This window comes from Lynx canadensis, chromosome D3 (assembly GCF_007474595.2).
Source record: "Lynx canadensis isolate LIC74 chromosome D3, mLynCan4.pri.v2, whole genome shotgun sequence".
Lineage (NCBI taxonomy): Eukaryota > Metazoa > Chordata > Mammalia > Carnivora > Felidae > Lynx > Lynx canadensis.
In genome coordinates this window covers 93,426,010-93,446,404 of record NC_044314.2, presented here as the reverse complement: position 1 = coordinate 93,446,404, position 20,395 = coordinate 93,426,010, and the positions used below count along the sequence as shown (strand labels likewise).

At 43.2% G+C, this 20,395-nt stretch overlaps 1 protein-coding gene across 1 annotated transcript in view; it reads right to left on the bottom strand.

Annotated features, from left to right (window-relative positions):
• Positions 1–1,133: 1,133 nt before the first annotated feature.
• ZNF10 (zinc finger protein 10) overlaps positions 1,134–20,395 on the bottom strand; it is a 66,302-nt gene continuing 47,040 nt past the window's right edge. Inside the window, exons 7-11 of the mRNA XM_032595354.1 lie at positions 19,509–19,584; positions 12,124–12,246; positions 9,997–10,123; positions 9,486–9,581; positions 1,134–5,156 (exon numbers count right to left, since the gene is read on the bottom strand). Of these exons, the coding sequence (XP_032451245.1) occupies positions 3,691–5,156; positions 9,486–9,581; positions 9,997–10,123; positions 12,124–12,246; positions 19,509–19,584 (1,888 nt within the window). The 3' untranslated portion in view covers positions 1,134–3,690. The remainder of the gene's footprint in view (positions 5,157–9,485; positions 9,582–9,996; positions 10,124–12,123; positions 12,247–19,508; positions 19,585–20,395) is intronic.

The following is a 20,395-nucleotide window of genomic DNA, read 5'->3' as shown; positions in this document are numbered from 1 at the left end:
AGCCAAAGTGATCTGCGCTTGAACCCTGGGTCTTCCTCCACTTACTCTGCAACTTGGGGCAAGTCGCTGTGAACTCAAAACAGAAGTAGGTAGCACACACGAACAGAATTCATGTGAGGATTAAGCGAGACGGGGCATGTAACTTATATGCCACCACTTGTGGCATTTAACAGTAATTTACTTTCTTCCCTTTACATCCTAATTGCCACTCAGTCCCTGCATCATTTTAAGATATGACACAATGATAACATAGGGGGAGACAGAGGACACTGAGTGAGGTCTGAGTGAATTTGTCTCTGAAGGAGATAAATAACAATGGTACTGTGTATTTTTTATATTGAACTGGCTAATTTTGTTAAGATCCTCTACAAAGTGCCAGACATTGTCTTGTTTGAGATCTGCCACACACTTACCAGTTATTTTTCATATGAAACTTCACCATTTACTAGCTATGTAAATGGGGACAGACTACCTAAATTGCCAACCTCTAGTTCCCTTAACCATAGGGGCAATAGTATGTCACTCACAGGGTTATAGACAGAAGTAATCTATTGTATGAAAGGGCTTAGCTTGGCTACCTTGTATCAAGCTGTCTATAAATGAAGATGAGCTACAAAAATCAGCAACTACTACTACTGTTACTATGTGTCACTTGGAGCTGCAGATTTTCTCTGATTTCCCAGAAATTCCTGGTTTGCTGAGTATTTTGAAAAAGTCAATTTTATTGAGATAAAATTTGCATACAACAAACTGGACCCACTTAAAATGTATACTCTGATGAGTTTAACAGACAAGTACAGTCATGGAACCACCACCAGTCAAGATACAGATCATCCCTAATGGTTCCCTTGGGGTCCCGTCTGCTGTCAGTCACTCTCCCATCCCCAGCCAACCACTGGTTTATCTGCTGCCAAGTTCCATGGCTAAGGTTCTAGCAGCTTATTTGTAGACAAAAACTTTGGAAGAGAAAAAATTCCTTTACTGAAGAAACTGTAATATAAAAGTAATTTGTATTTGTTGAAGAGACTTTGGGAAAAAATAGAAAACTACAAAACAAAACAAGAATAAAGAAAAAAAAGAAAGTTAACTGCTCTTAATCTTTTGACAAATTTCCTTAAGAGTTTTAAGCAAGATTCATTTCAGTTATTTACAATTGATTTATTTTTATACATTTCAGTTTACTCCATATTAACAACTATTCATCATGCTTTTTTCAAAACACATGACAACATCAACATTTTTCTTGTCAACAGTTTGCATTAATTTTAATGTCTGTGTAATACTCCATGACACGGATACACTATAACCATTCTGCTATTATACATTTCTATATTGCAAAGTTTGCACTATCGTAAGTAATGTTTTAGTGACCATCCATAGACATTTCTCTCTTCCTACATTCCTTGGTGTGTTAATAACAGTAGTAGTAGCTAACACATTTAGTACTTGTGGGCCAGGCACTGTTTTAAATACTTTATACACATTATCTCACTTAATCCACACAACAACCCTCTGAGGTAGATACTAGAAATAACTCCATTATACAGTTGAGGAAAATTGAGCCATAGGTTATCAGAAACTCTAAGAGGCCCGGTTAAGGGACTACTCTTCGACTCCCATTAAGAACCACTGCTTACCATGAAAACGATTTCTGATAGGAGTACATTATACATGCGAATGATACATATATGCACTGAAGAACGCAGCACTAATTGAGAACCCAGGATCTAGTTCTTGGTCTGACTTCACTCAAAATGTGAGACCAGTGCCAACTCACTTGATCTCAACTGTACAATGAAGATTACACATTAGGTGCTCGCTTCAGCAGCACATATACTAAAATTGGAACGAAGATTACATGTTAGATGGTCTCCTGCTCCTTGTGAAGTCTCGTGACTCTTGACAGTCATTTCTAGATTTTTCCTGGGAGAGAGACATCAAGATCTTTGTCCTCCTGGTCTCAAAAATACTTATCACTCAACAATCAATCATTAAGCATCTAAAATATATTTTGTTTGCTAGAAAATGGCAAATAATGGCTAGTCCTTCACAGAGATCCATTTATAGAATGAAACAGAGAGTTAAAACAGGTTCTCTTTCTGAATCTTTTTTGGGTCATGAACTTACCACAGAATCTGAAGATCAGGCTTCTCTCCCTAGAAGAGAAAACTTCTGTACAAACGAGATGATTTTGCATACAATATTAAAAGTTGTTTACTGATCCTCAGAAGTGAGTCGTTACACCCACTACGGGTAGTGATTTCCTCAGGTTGAGAAGTGCTGATGTAGGTAAGAAGGAAACGTGGCTGGGAAGGAAGTGAGAGCTCCAGGAGCTCTTGCTCGATGGCAAGCAGGTTTAATTCAATGACGCACACCAGAGGTGGGGCAACAACAGTGACACCAGCTACCACAGCTAACAACAATAAAGCACTTAATATACGTCAGGCACTATTCTAAGCTGTTTATATGTTTACTCAGTTAATACTCACCACAGTCCTACAAGGTAAGTAATGTCCCTAATTTACAGAAGAGGCACCGATGTTAGGCAGCATGCCCAAGTTCACCCAGCAAGTTAAGGACAGAGGTGGAATTTCAACTTGGGTAGTGTAGCTCAAGCTTGTGCACTTAGCCACTAAGTTTCCTTTATAAAGATAAAAGACTACCTTGGAAGGAGGGTGGCTTTGAGCAGTGCTGTTTATTTCATGAGCATAGCTGCTCTAAGAATGGCCCAGGTACCTGCTCCCACTCAAAGGGGACCCTCCCTCATGTGCTCAAACACCTAATCTTCTAGGTCTCAAAGTCCAAAGAAACCCTGTGTTTAAATTCCCAGGAGCCTTCAGCACACGGTCTCAAAGAGCACAACTCCATGACCCAAACAACGTAGAATAGGAAACTTGCCAGCAGGTGGTCCTTAAGCATCCTTGATGATAGAATAGAGAAACTGGATATCCTTTTTAATGTTTAAAAATATCTTCAAATAATTATTGGAGTAACATGGAATAAACTATAAAACTCACTCAATCCCATCACCTAACAAATCGATTCTGTTCATTATCCAGAGTTTTTCGATTCTTGCTCACATGCAAATATACTTAAAATAAGCACCATTACTAGTAAATGTGTTCTTTTTCAGCTTTACATTATAAGCATTTTCCCTGCTAACCAAAATGTGGTTTATATCAGACACATAAAAGAGTAGACACTACTAACTGTCCCAGAAGGACAATCAAGTAAAAATATGGCAGGTTATTTCACTGGAATATTATTTTCCACTTTTTTACAATAACTATCAATTTTTTATTCTTTGCAATAGGAACTCTCATTGACTTATCTTTCTGAAGTAGCATTCTGACTGACATCTTTTTGAAGAAGGCAATGAAGCTGGATAATCTCCCACCTACTTAATGGTTCCTTCTCAGATTCTAGCATTTTAAGGCTCGGTCAAGAATGCTCCAAGGACAACTGCTTTTATAGGAACTTGTGGAAAGAAAAGCTGATGTGTTTTTGTACTACAATGAAATCTGTAGGTTATTTCTCCTTCTAGGACCAATTCTCTAGTGCACAAAAGGGTAGTGACAAGATTGAAAGCATTTCTGCACAGATTACATCTACACTGCTTCCCTCCAGAAGGAGTTTCTAATGTAAAACCAAGTTATTGCTCTTTGTAAAGAACTTTCCACATTCGTAATATTAATAAGTATTCTCTCTAATATGATTTGTCTGATATCGAATAAGGTTAGGGCTATTAACAAGCGCTGTCCCACATTGGTTACAAGTTAAGAACTGCTCTCCAGTGTGGGCTATTTGATGTACTATCAACGGAGAGTTCTGGCTGAAGATAATCCCACACTGATTACATTTATAGGTCTCTTCCCCAACATGAACCCTCTGATGCTTAATAAGGTCGTTCTTCCGAATGAAGGCTTTCCCACACTGGCAGCATTCATATGGCTTCTCTCCAGTATGAATTCTCTGATGCACGATGAGGGCAGAACTCTGGCTGAAGGACTTCCCACAGTCGTGGCATTCATATGGTTTCTCTCCAGTGTGCGTCCTCTGATGGGAGAAAAGGTGAGAGCTTCTACTGAAGCATTTTCCACAGTCTTTACACTCAAAGGGCTTCAGTCCTGTGTGAGTCCTGTGGTGCACCACAAGGTGAGACCTCTGGCTATATGACTTCCCACACTCGTTACATTCGTAGGGCCTCACTCTGACATGAGTTCTCTGATGCAGAATGAGATGTGTGCTCTGTCTGAAAGACTTCCCACACTCAGGACATTCATAAGGTTTCTCTCCAGTATGAGTTCTCTGGTGCCTAATGAGCCTGGAGCTGTGAACAAATGACTTCCCACACTGGCTGCACGTGTACAGCTTGTCTCCTGTGTGAGTTCTCTGGTGGGTCACAAGGTGAGAGAACCAGCTGAAGGACTTTCCACACTCTTTACATTCATAGGGTTCCTCACCAGTGTGAGTCTTCTGATGTCCAATGAGGTGAGAACTCCGGCTGAAAGACTTTCCACACTCTTTACATTCATAGGGTTTTTCTCCAGTATGAATAAGCCGGTGCCTGGTAAGATTAGAACGCCAGCTAAAGAATTTTCCACACTCCTTACATTCATATGGTTTCTCCCTATGTATGCCCTTCGATACACCAAGGGATGTACCACCGGTAAGAGAGTTGACAGTATCGGGGCATTTGTAAGACTTATCTCCTGGTTGAGTTCTTGCAAACTGAATAAGATGAATATTTTGACAGAAGGTTTGACCACATTCACTACTATTACTTGCATAGCTTTCCTGATGACCACTAAAAACTAAATTATGTTTTAAACTTTTAGTATGTGAGTCATGTTTGTGGAAATACTCCCTCAGCACTAGTTGAGCAGGAAGAAGACAATTTCCCCCATATTTACTGTTTTCACAGACTCTCTCCTGATTAAGTGCTTTCTTTTGGGTGAATGCCACTTGCCTCAAATGTCTCTCCTGATTTTCCTGATACTTGTCCAACTGGTCTTCACACTTCCAGACTTCTTCTAATGACAAATACCAGAGATCGTTCTTTGGGATTCCTTCCATTTTAATGCCATAGGATTGTTTATCTTTAGAAATGCTCTCACTGGACACTGATGATTTAATTTCAACCGCAGTGTCCAAATCTGAAAGAAATGAGGAACCTTCGTGTAACTAAAAAACCATTAAGGTCCAAACAGTGGGATGTGAAGTATGGAGGCTGCACGAGCTGCTTATACAGCTGCCTTCCTAGTAAGAAAGCAAAGAGGAGAGCAGCAAACAGGAAGGGTGCTGGACTGTGCAGCACAGAAGAGAAGCAGTGAGGCCAAGGGGAAGCCACAGGACTGGGCAGGACACACGGGATCAGGATATTCAGTGCTGGGTGGCAATACGGGAAATCCCTTATGGCACTCCCATGATCTAAACTATTAATGATGTAAGAACCTAACATGTCTACTTGTTGCCAGGCCCTTCCCCTGACATGCCTTCTTCACACTGCAATTTCACATTCCTAAACCACGAGTTCAGCCTTATGCCAGGGAGTGCCTGTTCCTGACACCAACACAGTGCGACACGATAATGTCCAGACGTCTGGCACCAAGAACCTCAGAAAGGCCAAGCAACAGGCTGGAAAAGCAACTGTACACACATTATCCAGCCACAGGCTCTGATTCTAAGCTGTAACACTACTAGTGGTGAATTCAGACAAGTTGTTAAACTTTTCAAACATCACTTTGCTTATCTGTAATCCAAGGAGCGACAGTGAACTGTGGCGTAAGATTGTCATTAAGTACTGTACGGTATGAGTTCATCACAGACCCTGACACACGTGTGGTCAAAGCAATACCACAGTAATCATTATTTACACTATTCTGGTCTTAAAAAAAAAGGGGGCGCCTGGGTGGCTCAGTCGGTTGAGCGTCCGACTTCGGCTCAGGTCATGATCTCACGGCTCGTGAGTTCGAGCCCCGAGTCGGGCTCTGTGCTGACAGCTCAGAGCCTGGAGCCTGCTTCAGACTCTGTGTCTCCCTCTCTCTCTGCCCCTCCCCGCTCATGCTCTCTCTCTCTCTCCCTCTGTCAAAAATAAAAAAAACACTAAAACAACAACAACAACAACAACATTATTCTGGTCTTACATCCTGATTCCTTTGTTTGGAGACATCAAGACTTAACAACTGATAGGACTCACACCACAGGACACTAACTCACAACCTGGCCCCTAACTCATATTCTCCTGGGTTTTTCTGCCCTTTTGTTTGTACTTGTATTACTGCACATTATTTACCCTAGTTAAAAGCCTGTTTCTCAATGCCTTTTAGGTAAAATGTTGGTTCTTAACCTAGAAAAGAAACACCATTAAAGAAATGGTGGAGAGAGAGAACATTAAGCAGGCTTCACATTTGACACAGAGCCCAACACAGGGCTTGATCCCATGACCCTGGGATCATGACCTGAGCCGAAATCAAGTTGGACGCTCAACTGACTAAACCACCCAGGCGCCCCTTAAGTAATCTCTATGCCTAACACGGGGCTCGGACTCACAACCTCTAGATCAACAGTCACATGCTCTACCGACTGAGCCAGCGAGGCTCCCCCCACCCAAAAACACTGTTTACAAAGTACCATCTCTCCCTACACAAGTGAGGTAATATTCTACTCTTATCTGGTGTACGGGTTGAACTGTGTGCCCCAAATAAGATATGTGCCCGTATCTCAGAACGCAACTTGACTTGGAAACAGGATCACTGCACGTGCAGTTAAAATGAAGTAGTACTGGAGCAGGGTGTGCCCCTAATCCAGAGACTGGTGTCCTTACAAGGAGAGAAGAGGGGGCCTGGGTGGCTCAGTTGGGATCTGTGCTGATAGCACAGAGCCTGCTTGAGATTCTCTCACTCTCCCTCTCTCTCAAAATAAATACACTTAAAAAAAAAAAAAGGAGAGGAGATACAGAGACAGACATACAGAGAAGACAGACATGAAGGCAGAGGCTGATTGGAATGATGTGTCTACAAGCCAAGGAACACCTGAGACTACCAGAGCCTCACGAGGCAAGGAAGGATCCTGTCCTCCAGGCGCCAGAGGGCGTGTGGCCCTGCTGACACCTTGATTTCAGACTTCTGACCTTGAGCTCTGAGAAAGCACGCTTGTGTAAACTACCAGTTTGTGGAACTTTATCTTCGCAGCGCCAGGAACTAACAGGCCTGCTGATAATCCCTGTGCCAGGCCCCTAACCGCCTTCTTTGTGGAACCCCCACCAGTCTCCGTTTTCAGTCACTACTTTGTTAGTTACTAGCTTCTCCCTCACCCTGACTTTTCTTTTCTCGTGGTAAAATACACATGACATAAAATTTACCATCTTAACCATTTTTAAGGGTACAGCTCAGGTATGACATACATTTGCATGGTTGTACAGACATCCCCTTGTGTCATCTCCTCTGTGGAATCAAAACTCAGTGCCTCTTAAACAGGAAGCCCCTTCTCCCATCCCACCAGCACCTGGCAGGCACCATCACACTTTCTGTCTTTATGATTTCGACTACTTTAAGTAACCTCATGTAAACTAATCATATTATTTATCTTTTTATGTCTGGCTTCACTTAACATAACATCCTCAAAGATGATCCATGATGTAGTTCGCAGAATTTCCTTCCTTTTTAAGGCTGAATAAATAGCCCATTATGTACGTGTGTGTGTGCGTGTGCGTGTGCACGTGTGTGTGTGCGCGTGTGCACACGTGCATGCGTGCAGCCATGATTTCTGATAAGAAACACACCACCCTTATTCTCCCCTCCCCTCCTTCCAGGGCATCAAAATCCCACAGAGAAGTTTTTCAAACCACAAATGCCAACTGGAAAATTCTAAAATGAACATGTGTGATGCAGACTGGGGGCTGGGTACCAATGGGGAACAGCTGTGAGTGGCATGTTTGAACACATACATGTGATTCTTCCCTTCATTAAAATCCTAAAACTTGTCATATATTACGTAACACAATACTCTAGTGAGTTATATTTAAAATATGTAGCATCCATTCATCATCTCATCATTTGTATTTTTAAAGCCACCACTCATTGTACTTTCTTTCCACTTTGATTATGAAGCTCACATAGCCTGGTAGATTCCCTTAAATTCCATGTGTTTAAGCACATGGAGTTTCAGTATTTCTTTTGACAGCAAATTCTCAATAAAAATCTAAACTGCTGATCTAGTCAGTTAGTTTTAGATAGCAGTCAAGAGACACCTGGGAAAGCTTATAAATGAATGAAGACGTGGATGAAAAAAATAAAGGAAATAATAGAGAAATGAAAAGAAAACAGAGGACAATCTTTCTTCCCACGGCCCCAAAGCAACTGCATGATCAAGTTCTAACACTGTATTAAAGGACTCGCCTTTGAGGCAGAAATTTGAGACAGTCACCTACAAGACCAAATGTAAGAAAACTAAAAAACAGTTTATGATATTTAAAAGTACACTTAGGGGTAGCCAGGTGGCTCAGTCGGTTAAGCGTCCAACTTCAGCTCAGGTCACGATCTCACAGTCTGTGGGTTTGAGCCCCGCGTCAGGCTCTGTGCTGACAGCTCAGAGGCTGGAGCCTGCTTCGCATTCTGTGTCTCCCTCTCTCTCTGACCCTCCCCGCTCACGTGCGCGCGCGCTCTCTCTGTCTCTCTCTCAAAAATGAATAAACATTAAAAAAATCTTTAAGGGGCGCCTGGGTGGCGCAGTCGGTTAAGCGTCCGACTTCAGCCAGGTCACGATCTCGCGGTCCGTGAGTTCGAGCCCCGCGTCGGGCTCTGGGCTGACGGCTCGGAGCCTGGAGCCTGCTTCCGATTCTGTGTCTCCCTCTCTCTCTGCCCCTCCCCCGTTCATGCTGTGTCTCTCTCTGTCCCAAAAATAAATAAATGTTGAAAAAAAAAATTTAAAAAAAAATCTTTAAAGTAAAAAATTAATTAAAAGAATTAAAAGTAAGAATTGAGAAAATACAAAATAAAGAGCTGGAGTACAGTAAGAAAGATGTGTTTTGGGAGCAGCAGTTCTGGAGAAAAAGGAGTTCAGCCAGCAGAACTGGCAAGCCCCTCAGCACACTCAGAAGAGTGGCCAGTGACCAAGCCCCACAGCACGAGGCCATGGGAAGGGGCCACAGGAAAGGGAAAAGACAGGTGAGGATGAAAGAGGAGACTGTGTGACAAATGAGAGCATGGCGACACTAGAATTGGCGTAAGAACCAGGAAAGCAAGACCAACAGGGCTGAAACCAAGTACGTGAACAGAAAGATAATTTTCATGAAGAGTACACGTTTGTCTCTGATGCAAATGACATGTGGCAAGACTACAGAAAGACTGGTCATGGGGAAACAGAAGGTAAATAAACTCAGTCTTCTCCTCGGAAATGAGAACCAGTGACCACTATGCCCAGGGAGTCCAGCCCCTCATGCTCCTCCGGGCCATGACCTGCAACACCTCTTGACTGGTCCTCACCTGGGTGGGTCTCCCGGTGAGTCCCTCTCTCCACCAGCCACGGCTCTTCCCCTTTCTCCAACCGGAGGATCACATCTGGTTTGGGAAGCTGATGCCCTGTGCATGGTGAAAGATAAAGAATTGGGCAAGGGTTGGGAAGCTCTGTCCTGGACACAAAGAGCATCCCAGATTCAGCCCCAACCCCAATCCCTTCTTAGTCCCGGGGGGACTCTCAAAAGTAGACAAGGGGAGGCTACATATATATATATATATATATATATATATATATATATACACACACATATATATATACACACACACACACATATACATATACATATATATATATCCCACACACAAACACAAAAGTAGAAGTGAGTACAAAAGCCCTCTTCTCTGCCCCAAGGAAATCACATCCCTGGCCCCAAGCTCATACTCTGATGTATGTGCTTGACGATCTCCATACCTTTTGATCAATGAAGAACCAAAATCCTCACAGGGGGATAGCTCCGAGAATACAACTTAGTCTTACCCAAGGAAACCAGGTTCTTATAGTTCTCCAGCATCACATCTTTGTACATGATCTGCTGGGCAGTATCCAGCAGCTTCCACTCCTCCCTGGTGAAGTTCACAAGTACATCCTTGAAGGTCACCAGTGCCTACAACATGGAACAAATCTGTATCAAGCCAGATGTATATTTCCGCCCTTCCTTCCTGAGTACAGACAGAAAGAGACTTAGGCAGACAGCACTGGGGTAGGGAAAGAGAATGGGCCAGAATTCATTCCAGAAGTGAGTAGTATTTATTCCGGATTCTGATCAAGTCCTAACAGGAATGGCTATTAGATACCTACTGTCTAAAATCCAGTTCCATGTTATGCTCTAGGTTTAGAAATTGTCAGAACTTGTATTTAAATCAACTCTGTTATGACACCTACAGCAAGGAGCATCGGACACCAAAAGTTAATCTACATTTATATTACGTGAAATAAAGAACCCAATTCAGGGCAGAAAAAAGAGGGACACAGCAGTCTTCAGTTCAAGTATAACTTCATGCTTCAGAGACCAAACTCACCATGTTTTCTGATCTAAAATAATTATCCAAAACATTTTTCCTAAACATTGGGAGGTAGGCATTTTTTTTAATTTTTTATTTATTTTTATTTTATTTTTGAAGTAGAGAGAGAGAGACAGAGCATGAGCTGGGGAGGAGCAGACAGAGAGGGAGACACAGAATTCGAAGCAGGCTCCAGGCTCTATGCTGTTAGCACAGAGCCCAACGTGGGGCTCGAACTCACGAACTGCAAGATCATGACCTGAGCTGAAGTCAGATGCTCAACCGACTGAGCCACCCAGGCGCCTCCATGGTAGGCATTTTTTTTAAATGAAGATTTGACAAAGAAACAATAGACACAGAAGCAAGGCCTTTATTAGCTACATTAAAAAGAAATGCTGACTACACAGAGAAACAACACCTACTTGAAGGAGGATATCTCCTCAAGAACCATGAAGGTCAGAAGACCGTGGAATAATAGCTTTTTAAAAGCTGCAAGAACTGGGGCGCCTGGGTGGCGCAGTCGGTTAAGCGTCCGACTTCAGCCAGGTCACGATCTCGCGGTCTGTGAGTTCGAGCCCCGCGTCGGGCTCTGGGCTGATGGCTCGGAGCCTGGAGTCTGTTTCCGATTCTGTGTCTCCCTCTCTCTCTGCCCCTCCCCCGTTCATGCTCTGTCTCTCTCTGTCCCAAAATAAATAAACGTTGAAAAAAAAAAATTTTTTTAAAAATAAAAAAAATAAAAGCTGCAAGAACTGTCAAGCCAGAATATCCAGTGAAAATACCTTTCGGGAATGACGCAAAATATACTCTCAAGTGAAGTAAAAGAATTTGTCCCCAGCAAACCTGCTGCTCTAAAAGACACGCTAAAAGTAGTTCTTTAAGCAAAAGGGAAATATTGACAGAGAGAAACTTTAAATCCCAGGAATGAAGGATGAAGAACAAAAACGGTAAACATCTGGGTAAATATTACTAGTTTTCCTAACTCCTTCAAAATATGTAGCACAGTGAAAGCAAAACCCACAGCACTCCTCGGTGGGATTTTCCACATACGCAGAGATAGTATGTGTAGGACGCTCCAGGGGAGGAAGCTGAATGAGGCACCAGGGGCCCCGTCTCCCACCCTGGAAGCTCCCAGAGGTTCCATCCCCCAAGCTCCTCATGCCCTGGCTGTGGTCACCCCTGGATAAGTACATAACTTGTGCCTGAGCTCCTTCCGACAGGAGCTCCCCAGGGAGGCATCACGTAGCCAGCTCCACATCTAGGACAACCAGGGCCAGAGAGACCCACCAGGCACGAACACTCCCAGTTCCCACATCATTTTGTGGGGAGGAAGCATGCTGTGGCCTTCATCCCCAGTGTGGATGAAAGCATGTTGTCAGAATCCTCAATATCACCCAGTTGGCTCCCGCCCACATCACTGCTAAACCTCTATTTCTTTTACATGGAAGGAAATAAAACTACATCTACAAACAAGCAAACAAAATAGTGCCAGTCTCCCAGAGAAGAGTGTCCAAGATATAATTTCTCAAGTTCCTAGTCAAAGGACTCCAAAACTCAAGCAGAAAGGGGTTCTCAGTTGGAAAACAAAGAAGGCAGCCCAACTTACATGGGACCGGGCCGTTAACAACTTGGTCTCCATGCCCTCCTTGTTCTTGATGAGGCTTTTTTCAGTAATGAAGATCCTGAGGAGGAGAAGGTAGAAAAAAGAAAGAAACATGAGGAAGGTTTGCTATCATGGGGAGGTTTCATAAACCATCAACCTAGACTCCCTCATACTTGGCTGAGTATAATGCAAACACCCACCACACAAAGAGGAACATCAGAGATAGTCCAAAAACACATCTACAGTGCTGAAATTCCCGGGAGCAGGAAGAAAAGAGCTATGTCAATTGCAGTTTTTCCCCTTAGTCTCTAGAGTTCCACGCAAAATTTCATTTGCAATTTATATGGTTCTACTGCTACAAATTCTCTTTTTTGAGAAAAACAAACCAAAAAACAAAACCCGCCTCGATCTAATATCCTTACTTTACAGATAAGAAAACAAGCGTTTTCTCCAGCTGATCACAGGAGGGAAGTCAGAGATTGGAAGCACAAGAACCCTGGGATGGGACACTACTGGCCTGCAGGTGGAGACTGCCACACAGCAAGGAGTGTGGGCGGCCTCAGGGAGCTACGAGCAGCACCCAGCCGACAGCCAGTCCTAGGACAGCGTGCAGTCACAAGTAACCGCGTTCTGCCGACAATCAGAGCCTCCAAATGAGAACCCAGGCCAGCCAACACCTTGACAGCAGCTGTTGGGATACCGGAGCAGAAAACCCAGCCAGAGTGTGTCAGACTTCCACCTACAGAACTGTGAGCTAGTACATGGGTGCTGTTTGAAGCTACCAAGTCTGAGATAATCTGTTACACAGCACTAGAAATCTAATACACGGTCAATTATCTTTTAAAGTCACGTAAACAGTAAGGAAAAAATATTATATATTTACCTACGTAGTTACCATTGCCAGTGCTTTTCATTCTTTCCAGTAGATCCAGATTTCCATTTGGTTTCATTTCCTTTCTCCCTGAAGGACATCTTTTAACATTTCCTGCAATGTGGGTCTGCTGGTAATAAATTCTTTCAGCTTTTTAAATCTGAGAATGTCTTCATTTTGCTTTTTTTTTTTTTTTTCAAAACAGCTTTACTGAGACATAATTCACATACCATACAATTCATCCACTCAAAGTACACAATCACAATGGTTTTTGGTAATTACATTATTCATCTTTAAAATTCTAGTAAAAAAATTAACAAAATTTGCTTATTATTGCTAAGTGTACAATTCAGTGGCATTAATTACATTCACAATATTGTACAACCCTCACTAAGAATTCTAAACTTTCTAATCACCCAATGGAAACTCTGAAACATTAAGCAAACTCCCTATTCCTCAGACTCTGATAACCTACTGTCTCTCTGAATTTACCAATTCTAGATAATCATATAAATAGATTCATACAATATCTGTCCTTTTGTGTCTAGCTTACTTGACTCAGCATAATGTCTTCAAGGTTCATCCATGCTGTGGCATGAATCAGACCTTCACTCCTTATAATGGCCAGGTAATATTCCAGTGTATGGACAGACCATGTTGTTTACCCCATCGTCTGTTGATGGACCCTTGGGTTGTTTCCATCTAGTGGGTCTTGTGAATGGTGCTGCTGTGAACACTGGTGTACAAGTACCTGCTTGAGTCCCTGCTTTCAATCCCTTCGGGTCTGTAGCTAGGAGCAGAATTGTTGGGTCATATGGTAATTGTGTGCTGAGCTCCCTGAGGACCCACAAAACTTTTCCACAGTAGTAGCGTCCTTTCAGTCACACCAGCAACATCCAAGGTTCCAGTTTCCCCACGCTTGCCAAAACTTGTTATTCCATTTTTTAGATTATTACAGCAATCCTAGTTGGTTTGAAGTGATATTTCATTGTAGTTTTGATATGCATTATTTTCACGTACTTAGTGGCCATCGGACAAGTGTCTTTTCAAGTCCTTTGCCCATTTTTAAATTAGTTAAGTTTGTGAGTTGTAGTTCTTTGTACATTCTACATATGAGCATGTATACATACACAAATATGTTTACGTATTCTGTGTATATTAAACCCTTATCAGATGTATAATTTCCAAATAGTTTCTCCCATTCTGTTGGTGGTCTTGTCTTTGTGGTTGAAATGTATTTTTGCTGAATATAGAATTCTAAGTAGAGTTATTTTTCCTTTCAGTGCTTTACATAAATAGCTCCATTCCTAATGCTCCAGGAATTACAGGAGTTTTCCAGCCCAGCCCGTAGGAACAGTATTCCCCATGCAAATATCAGGACTATTCCCTCCAACCCTTTAGAGGATTCCTTCCCTGTCCTTGGGGAGTTTCCTCACACATGTGCTGCTCTGTGCTCTCGAGTCCTTGTGGGAGGCCCTCTGCAGACCTCTCCTCTCTGCTGGTCTGTCCTATGAACTACAGCTGCTTTGCTCTCCCCAGATTCTCAGCTCCGTCCTTGGCTCAGGAAGTCTGCTGGACTCCACCTCAGCTCCTCCTTCCTCTACTGGAAACTGGAAACCCTCTCAAAGGCAATAAACTGGGCAATCAGAAGGCTTACCTCGTTGCTTTTCCATCTCCCAAGGATGAGTGTCCTTTGTCATCTGATATCCAGATAGACCGACTGTTTCGTGTATTTTGTCTGTCTCTTTATTGTTGTTGCTGTTGTACGGGCAAGACCGTAAATCTACCCCACTCCCACCCCCCCACCCCCACCCCCGTCACTCCAGCATGGCCAGACACAGAAGTCTATAAACATTGCGTGTTTAAGTTGTTTTAAATTTAGACTGTATTTTTAATTTCCACCTTTTGAATACTGGGCTTATTTTCCGTATGTTTGTATTTACAGTTCTTTTGAACTTTTCATTCCTATTGTTTTCCCCCTTTGTCTTCTGGAGATCTTAAGGATTTCCTCGCAGTTCTATGCAAATTTATGTGAATAAAAGCAACATGGTTTCTGCCCTGCCATACCATTAAAACGGTTCTCACCCACAACATCTGTTACAGAGGACACTGTTGGCCTCTGGAATGTTCTTGAAGCTCTTTATTTACTTTGCCTCCTTCACCACCTCGCTTCCCTCTGTATATCTTGGTTCTTAGTCTCCTCTAATGATTTCAAAAATTATGATGAACTTTAATGTAGGTTTCCCTTTGTTGCGTCCTCAGCCTTTCTTGGTGTCCATTTTCAGTGACGCCCTAGGCACTATCAGGACACAGAATATCTACTTGTTTTATCCTGTCTCTCCCACTGCATGGCACACAACAGACCTAAGTGTTTCAGCTAGAATGAACAGATCACTCTGTCTTCTATCCCAACCTTGTTCCTCAACCCCAAGTGCATATTTCAAACTGTGCTCCAAAACTTACTAAGTGGCTTCTTAACCTCTCATGGAGCTTACTTTTCATGTCAGATGAATAAAGGCTGAAATAACCAGGGATGTTAAACTACATAAGAAATCACTTTATGGAAGCAAGAGAATGGTTTTCACATATTTAGAGGTCCTGTGGAACAGGGATATTTGAGTTGCTCCAGAGGGCAGAATTAGGAATAATGTGCAGAGTCACAAAAAAGTCAGTTACAAGTCAATATAATAAGACACTGTTAATCATATGACACCTGGAAATAGATCAGATTGCCTAAGGAAACAGGAAATTTCTGGCCACCAATAAATTTTCAATCAGATCTTAATTAAAAAAAAAAAAGCAACTACAGTACAGCCTCTACATAGATCTATCTAAGATCCATTCCAGTGACTCTCCCATTTTATGATTATATAAAATTTAAAAAGTTTATAGTTAATCTCATTTCATCCTAATTTCCCTTAACCTCCACTTCTGATAACTTACTCTAACCTTTGTCTAAACCAGTGGTTTTCGACCCTAACTGAATACTGGGATTGCCAAGTATATTTATAAATTATGACACCAGCATCCCATGCCGTCCTTCTCTGAGAGATTCTGACTTAATTGCCTGCAAAGGGGCCAGGGTTTTGTTTATTTTAAATAATTTCCTTGGTGATTCTAATGTGCAACCAAGGTTGAGAACCACTGATTTGAGCCATTATTTAATCTACTTAATTCAAACCTATTTGAGCTAATTAATTAAATCCTACCACTTCTTAGGGATAACCAGATTCTTTAATCAGTCACCAGATACACAAAGTATCTTTCTATGCAACTGGCCAAAACTGATCCCCAAAAGGGATACTGGGATGAGTTTTAATTTATGTTCAGCGGAACTGCTGGTAAGTTGATGACTATCTTGGTGTTACAGATTTGGATCTTCTTCTGTCGTTTTAATATATCATTAGTGAACACTTACTCCGTGCCTGGCTCTGTACAAGGCCCAGGGGATAAAAACACGAATTAAGTATTTCTTCCTGACATCAAGCAGCTGAGTCTAGCAGAAGAAACTGAAACGGACACCCAGAGTTCACTATGATTACTGCTCTGATAACAGCATGGCCAAGGGGTCACGGACCACCTGGTGGGTTCAAGGCTGAGTCAGAGAGACAGGCAGACAAAGGAGGGTGGGGAATTGTGTGAACAAAGGCAGAGTCTGAGACAACGCACACTGGGAAGGGCAGAGAGGAGCCAGAAAGGAGCCCAGAAACACATGGCCAGACCTAGGTCACAAAAGGACAAAAATGCCATTTTCAGACTCTCTCCTATGTGTTTTAAGCCCAGAAATGATACTAGATTTGCACCTTAAAAATGCCTCGTCTGGGGCGCCTGGGTGGCGCAGTCGGTTAAGCGTCCGACTTCAGCCAGGTCACGATCTCGCGGTCCGTGAGTTCGAGCCCCGCGTCGGGCTCTGGGCTGATGGCTCAGAGCCTGGAGCCTGTTTCCGATTCTGTGTCTCCCTCTCTCTCTGCCCTTCCCCCGTTCATGCTGTGTCTCTCTCTGTCCCAAAAATAAATAAACGTTGAAAAAAAAAATTAAAAAAAAAAAATGCCTCGTCTGCATTTGGGATAGTTCTGTGACGGACTGGAGGAAGATGTAACAGCAGCAAAGGAAACAGGAAGGAGGCTAATATCATAGTACAGAGGATGGGAACACAAATTAGGGCTGTTGAGGGTAGAAACGCAAAGCAGGCAGATTTTGGAAAGACTGCTACATCCTGGAAATCAAATGGGTACAGATGTGAAGACAGGTTAGGGGTTAGAGGAGACTCCCAGTTTCCTGGGTGACTGACAGAACAACAACGTATCAGGAGGAGGCACTACAGGACGGAGGGGACCGTGTGTATTTGTGTGTCTGTTTAAAGAAAGGCAAACTGCCGTGTGCAGCGCCTCATCTGGACGTGTCTGGAGTTCTGGAAGCTAACTACCCCACATTCTCCTACAAATGGTCCCTGAGAGCTCCTTTGGAGGGTCTAGCAGCGAGCGCAGCTATTCATATACCCTTGACTGAAAGTCCTCCTGTATTGGGGAAGGTCGTCCTCTCTGACCAAGCGCACAGCTTTGGGAGGGACGCACATGGAGTGGGGGAGGAAGGGGACACCCGCCTAGAAAACCAGATCAGCCGAATCAACACTGGCGATCGATGGGCTGACCGATGTCACAGCCAGATCACCCTCACATCCTCATGGCATTGGTTTTAAACACAGAAAATGGGCCAGAGAAACGACATTTAGGAAGATACATTTAGATGTGAGGGTTATCCAGCTGTATCATCTGCCTTCCACATTTCTGTTCTGTCTGTATCTATCCAAACTAATCAGCTCTATTCTCAAGACTCGGGGGAGTGAGGGGTGGCCTTTTGTCACAGATTTGAGAGTGACTGTGTTCTTCTGCTATGAGATAAAGATGAAGTAGGCAAATGGACAGGAGTCTGAGAGAGATCAGACATTCCTATCAACAACCCTATGACATAATTCCTATAAAGCCCAGTAAGAAACAGTAAGACTTAATAAAGCTAGCTCAGGGTATTATCAGATGACACCATGGCAATACATAAAGTCAACCAAAGATAACACGAGAAGTACGATAAAGTGTAAAACCAGGATAGACTATGGGGAAAAATCACATTTAGGAAGCAAACAGGAGAGAAAGAAAGACCCACTAATGAATGAGAAGATCCAGAAGAGAGGCATATCCAAAGCCAGAAGAATTTCAAGGAGGGCAGACTTAAAACAAGAGTTCAGATAAGCTAAGGCCTGGATTCTAACGTGCTGGATCGGTTAGATAAGGGTTCAGCAACGATTTGGGGGAGCGGTCTCAACTTACTGCTGGAGGCAGAGACACATTCCACAAAAGGAATGAACAGCTTGGAGGTGAAGAAAGGAGATAAAAGGCACAGCTGGAAGAGGTGCTGGGGACCGGAGAGCAAGGAAGTGACAAAGAAGCAGGCTGGAGCCAGAGCAGAGAGGAGGGCAAGGGGCAGAGTCAGAAATTCTGACGGAGGCATCAGGGCCGACAGCCAGGAAGCTGGCGACACCGTCTCTCTCTGTGCCTTTCTTCTGTGGTCACGTCTCCCTGACACCCGCCTTCTGCCCCCTTATTCCAATGGACCTCTGTGATTATACTGGGCCCCCCTGAACAATCCAGGGTACTCTCCCCATCTTAAGGTCCTTAGCTGAGTCACATCGGCAAATTCCCTTCTGCCATATAAGGCAACACATCCACCATAAGGTTCTGGTTCTTTGGGGAGTGATTTTTCTGCCAACCGCCGGGGCAGAGATCAGCTGCAAGGAGCTCTGAGTATGAACCAGAGGCTATGAAAGCTACTATCCAGGCACAAGAGGCTCTGCGGCACATCTCTGATCAAGCAACTGAGCATACGGGACTCACAACGATCTACATTCCGGGCCCTGACTACGTTGCGGCTTGAACTCCTGCTGCACTCATCCCACGCTCTCTAAGCGTCATTTAAATGCCCCCTTTTCTGACAAGCCTTTCTGTTGTCTGAGAAAGAATAACTTCCCTAAGCAGTAACCATGGAACACTCCAGCACTTCACTCTGCCTTAAGCTACCACTACTCACTTGTCCACATCCCTTCGGAGACAAGGAACCACTTCAGAATTGGGATAATCTCATTCACAATCTCAGAAAGAGACTGGCACAGTGCCTTGAACTTTGTATTTGTTCCACTGGGGTTTGTCAAATTCTTAAGCACCCACAAAAATAACACATCTGGGGGCGCCTGGGTGGCGCAGTCGGTTAAGCGTCCGACTTCAGCCAGGTCACGATCTCACGGTCCGTGAGTTCGAGCCCCGCGTCGGGCTCTGGGCTGACGGCTCGGAGCCTGGAGCCTGTTTCCGATTCTGTGTCTCCCTCTCTCTCTGCCCCTCCCCCGTTCATGCTCTGTCTCTCTCTGTCCCAAAAATAAATAAATGTTGAAGAAAAAAAAAAAAAAAAAAGATAACACATCTGTTTCCCAAGGTGTCTGCCCTCCAGTCTCCATTTTAAGCCCCAGTACCTGAGGGCCAGTGCCCAGAGACAGGCAAGACGTTGACAGGGACAGCATTTCAATCGGGCATATGGAGTATATGCTTCTGAACAAAAGCAAACAGAATCTCTTTAGATTCTGAGTAAGTACATCAGGACTTAGCACGTGCAAAGGGCAAGGAATGATTAGCAAAAGAACCCAGCAGCCACGGTTAGAGCTCTGGGACCAGAAAAGATGGCAAGGACCATGCGTCTGTGAAAACTCAGCAAACGTATACTTTCATTTTGTGCATTTTACCTAAATTTTACATCAAAAGAAAAAGCTATACAAATACTGAATTCTAGTTAATAACGTGCATGCATTCTTAAGTATTTAGGGGAAGAATACTGATGTCGGCAACCTACACTGAGATGCATTAAAAAAAAAGATGGGGACTGACGAAGAAACAGATGTATGTTAAAATAAGAATAATAAAATGTTAATGGTAGAGTCGGGGGGGGTTACAAGTACTCACTGTAAACTGCTTCTAATTCAGCTGTATGTTCAAAAGTTTTCATAATGAAATGTGAGAAACGTAAGAATGAGACAACAGATATTGTGGGGAAAGAGGCAAAAACAATGCTCTTGGTGTTGGTTCTGTGCCAGATACACATACAGCCTATGCCACACCCAGTCCTGACCTTGCTTCCTTCCCAGAAGATACAAAATATGCTGATGTGATAGGAAACTTCAGTCTGATGTGAGACATCCTATACGGTGACTGAAGACCAAAGTGTATTGTAAGCAAAACAGACATACTACGATATTAAACTTCTTTTTCCTTAAAATACAAATTCTTTTTTTTTTTTTTTAAACGTTTATTTATTTTTGGGACAGAGAGAGAGACAGAGCATGAACGGGCAAGGGGCAGAGAGAGA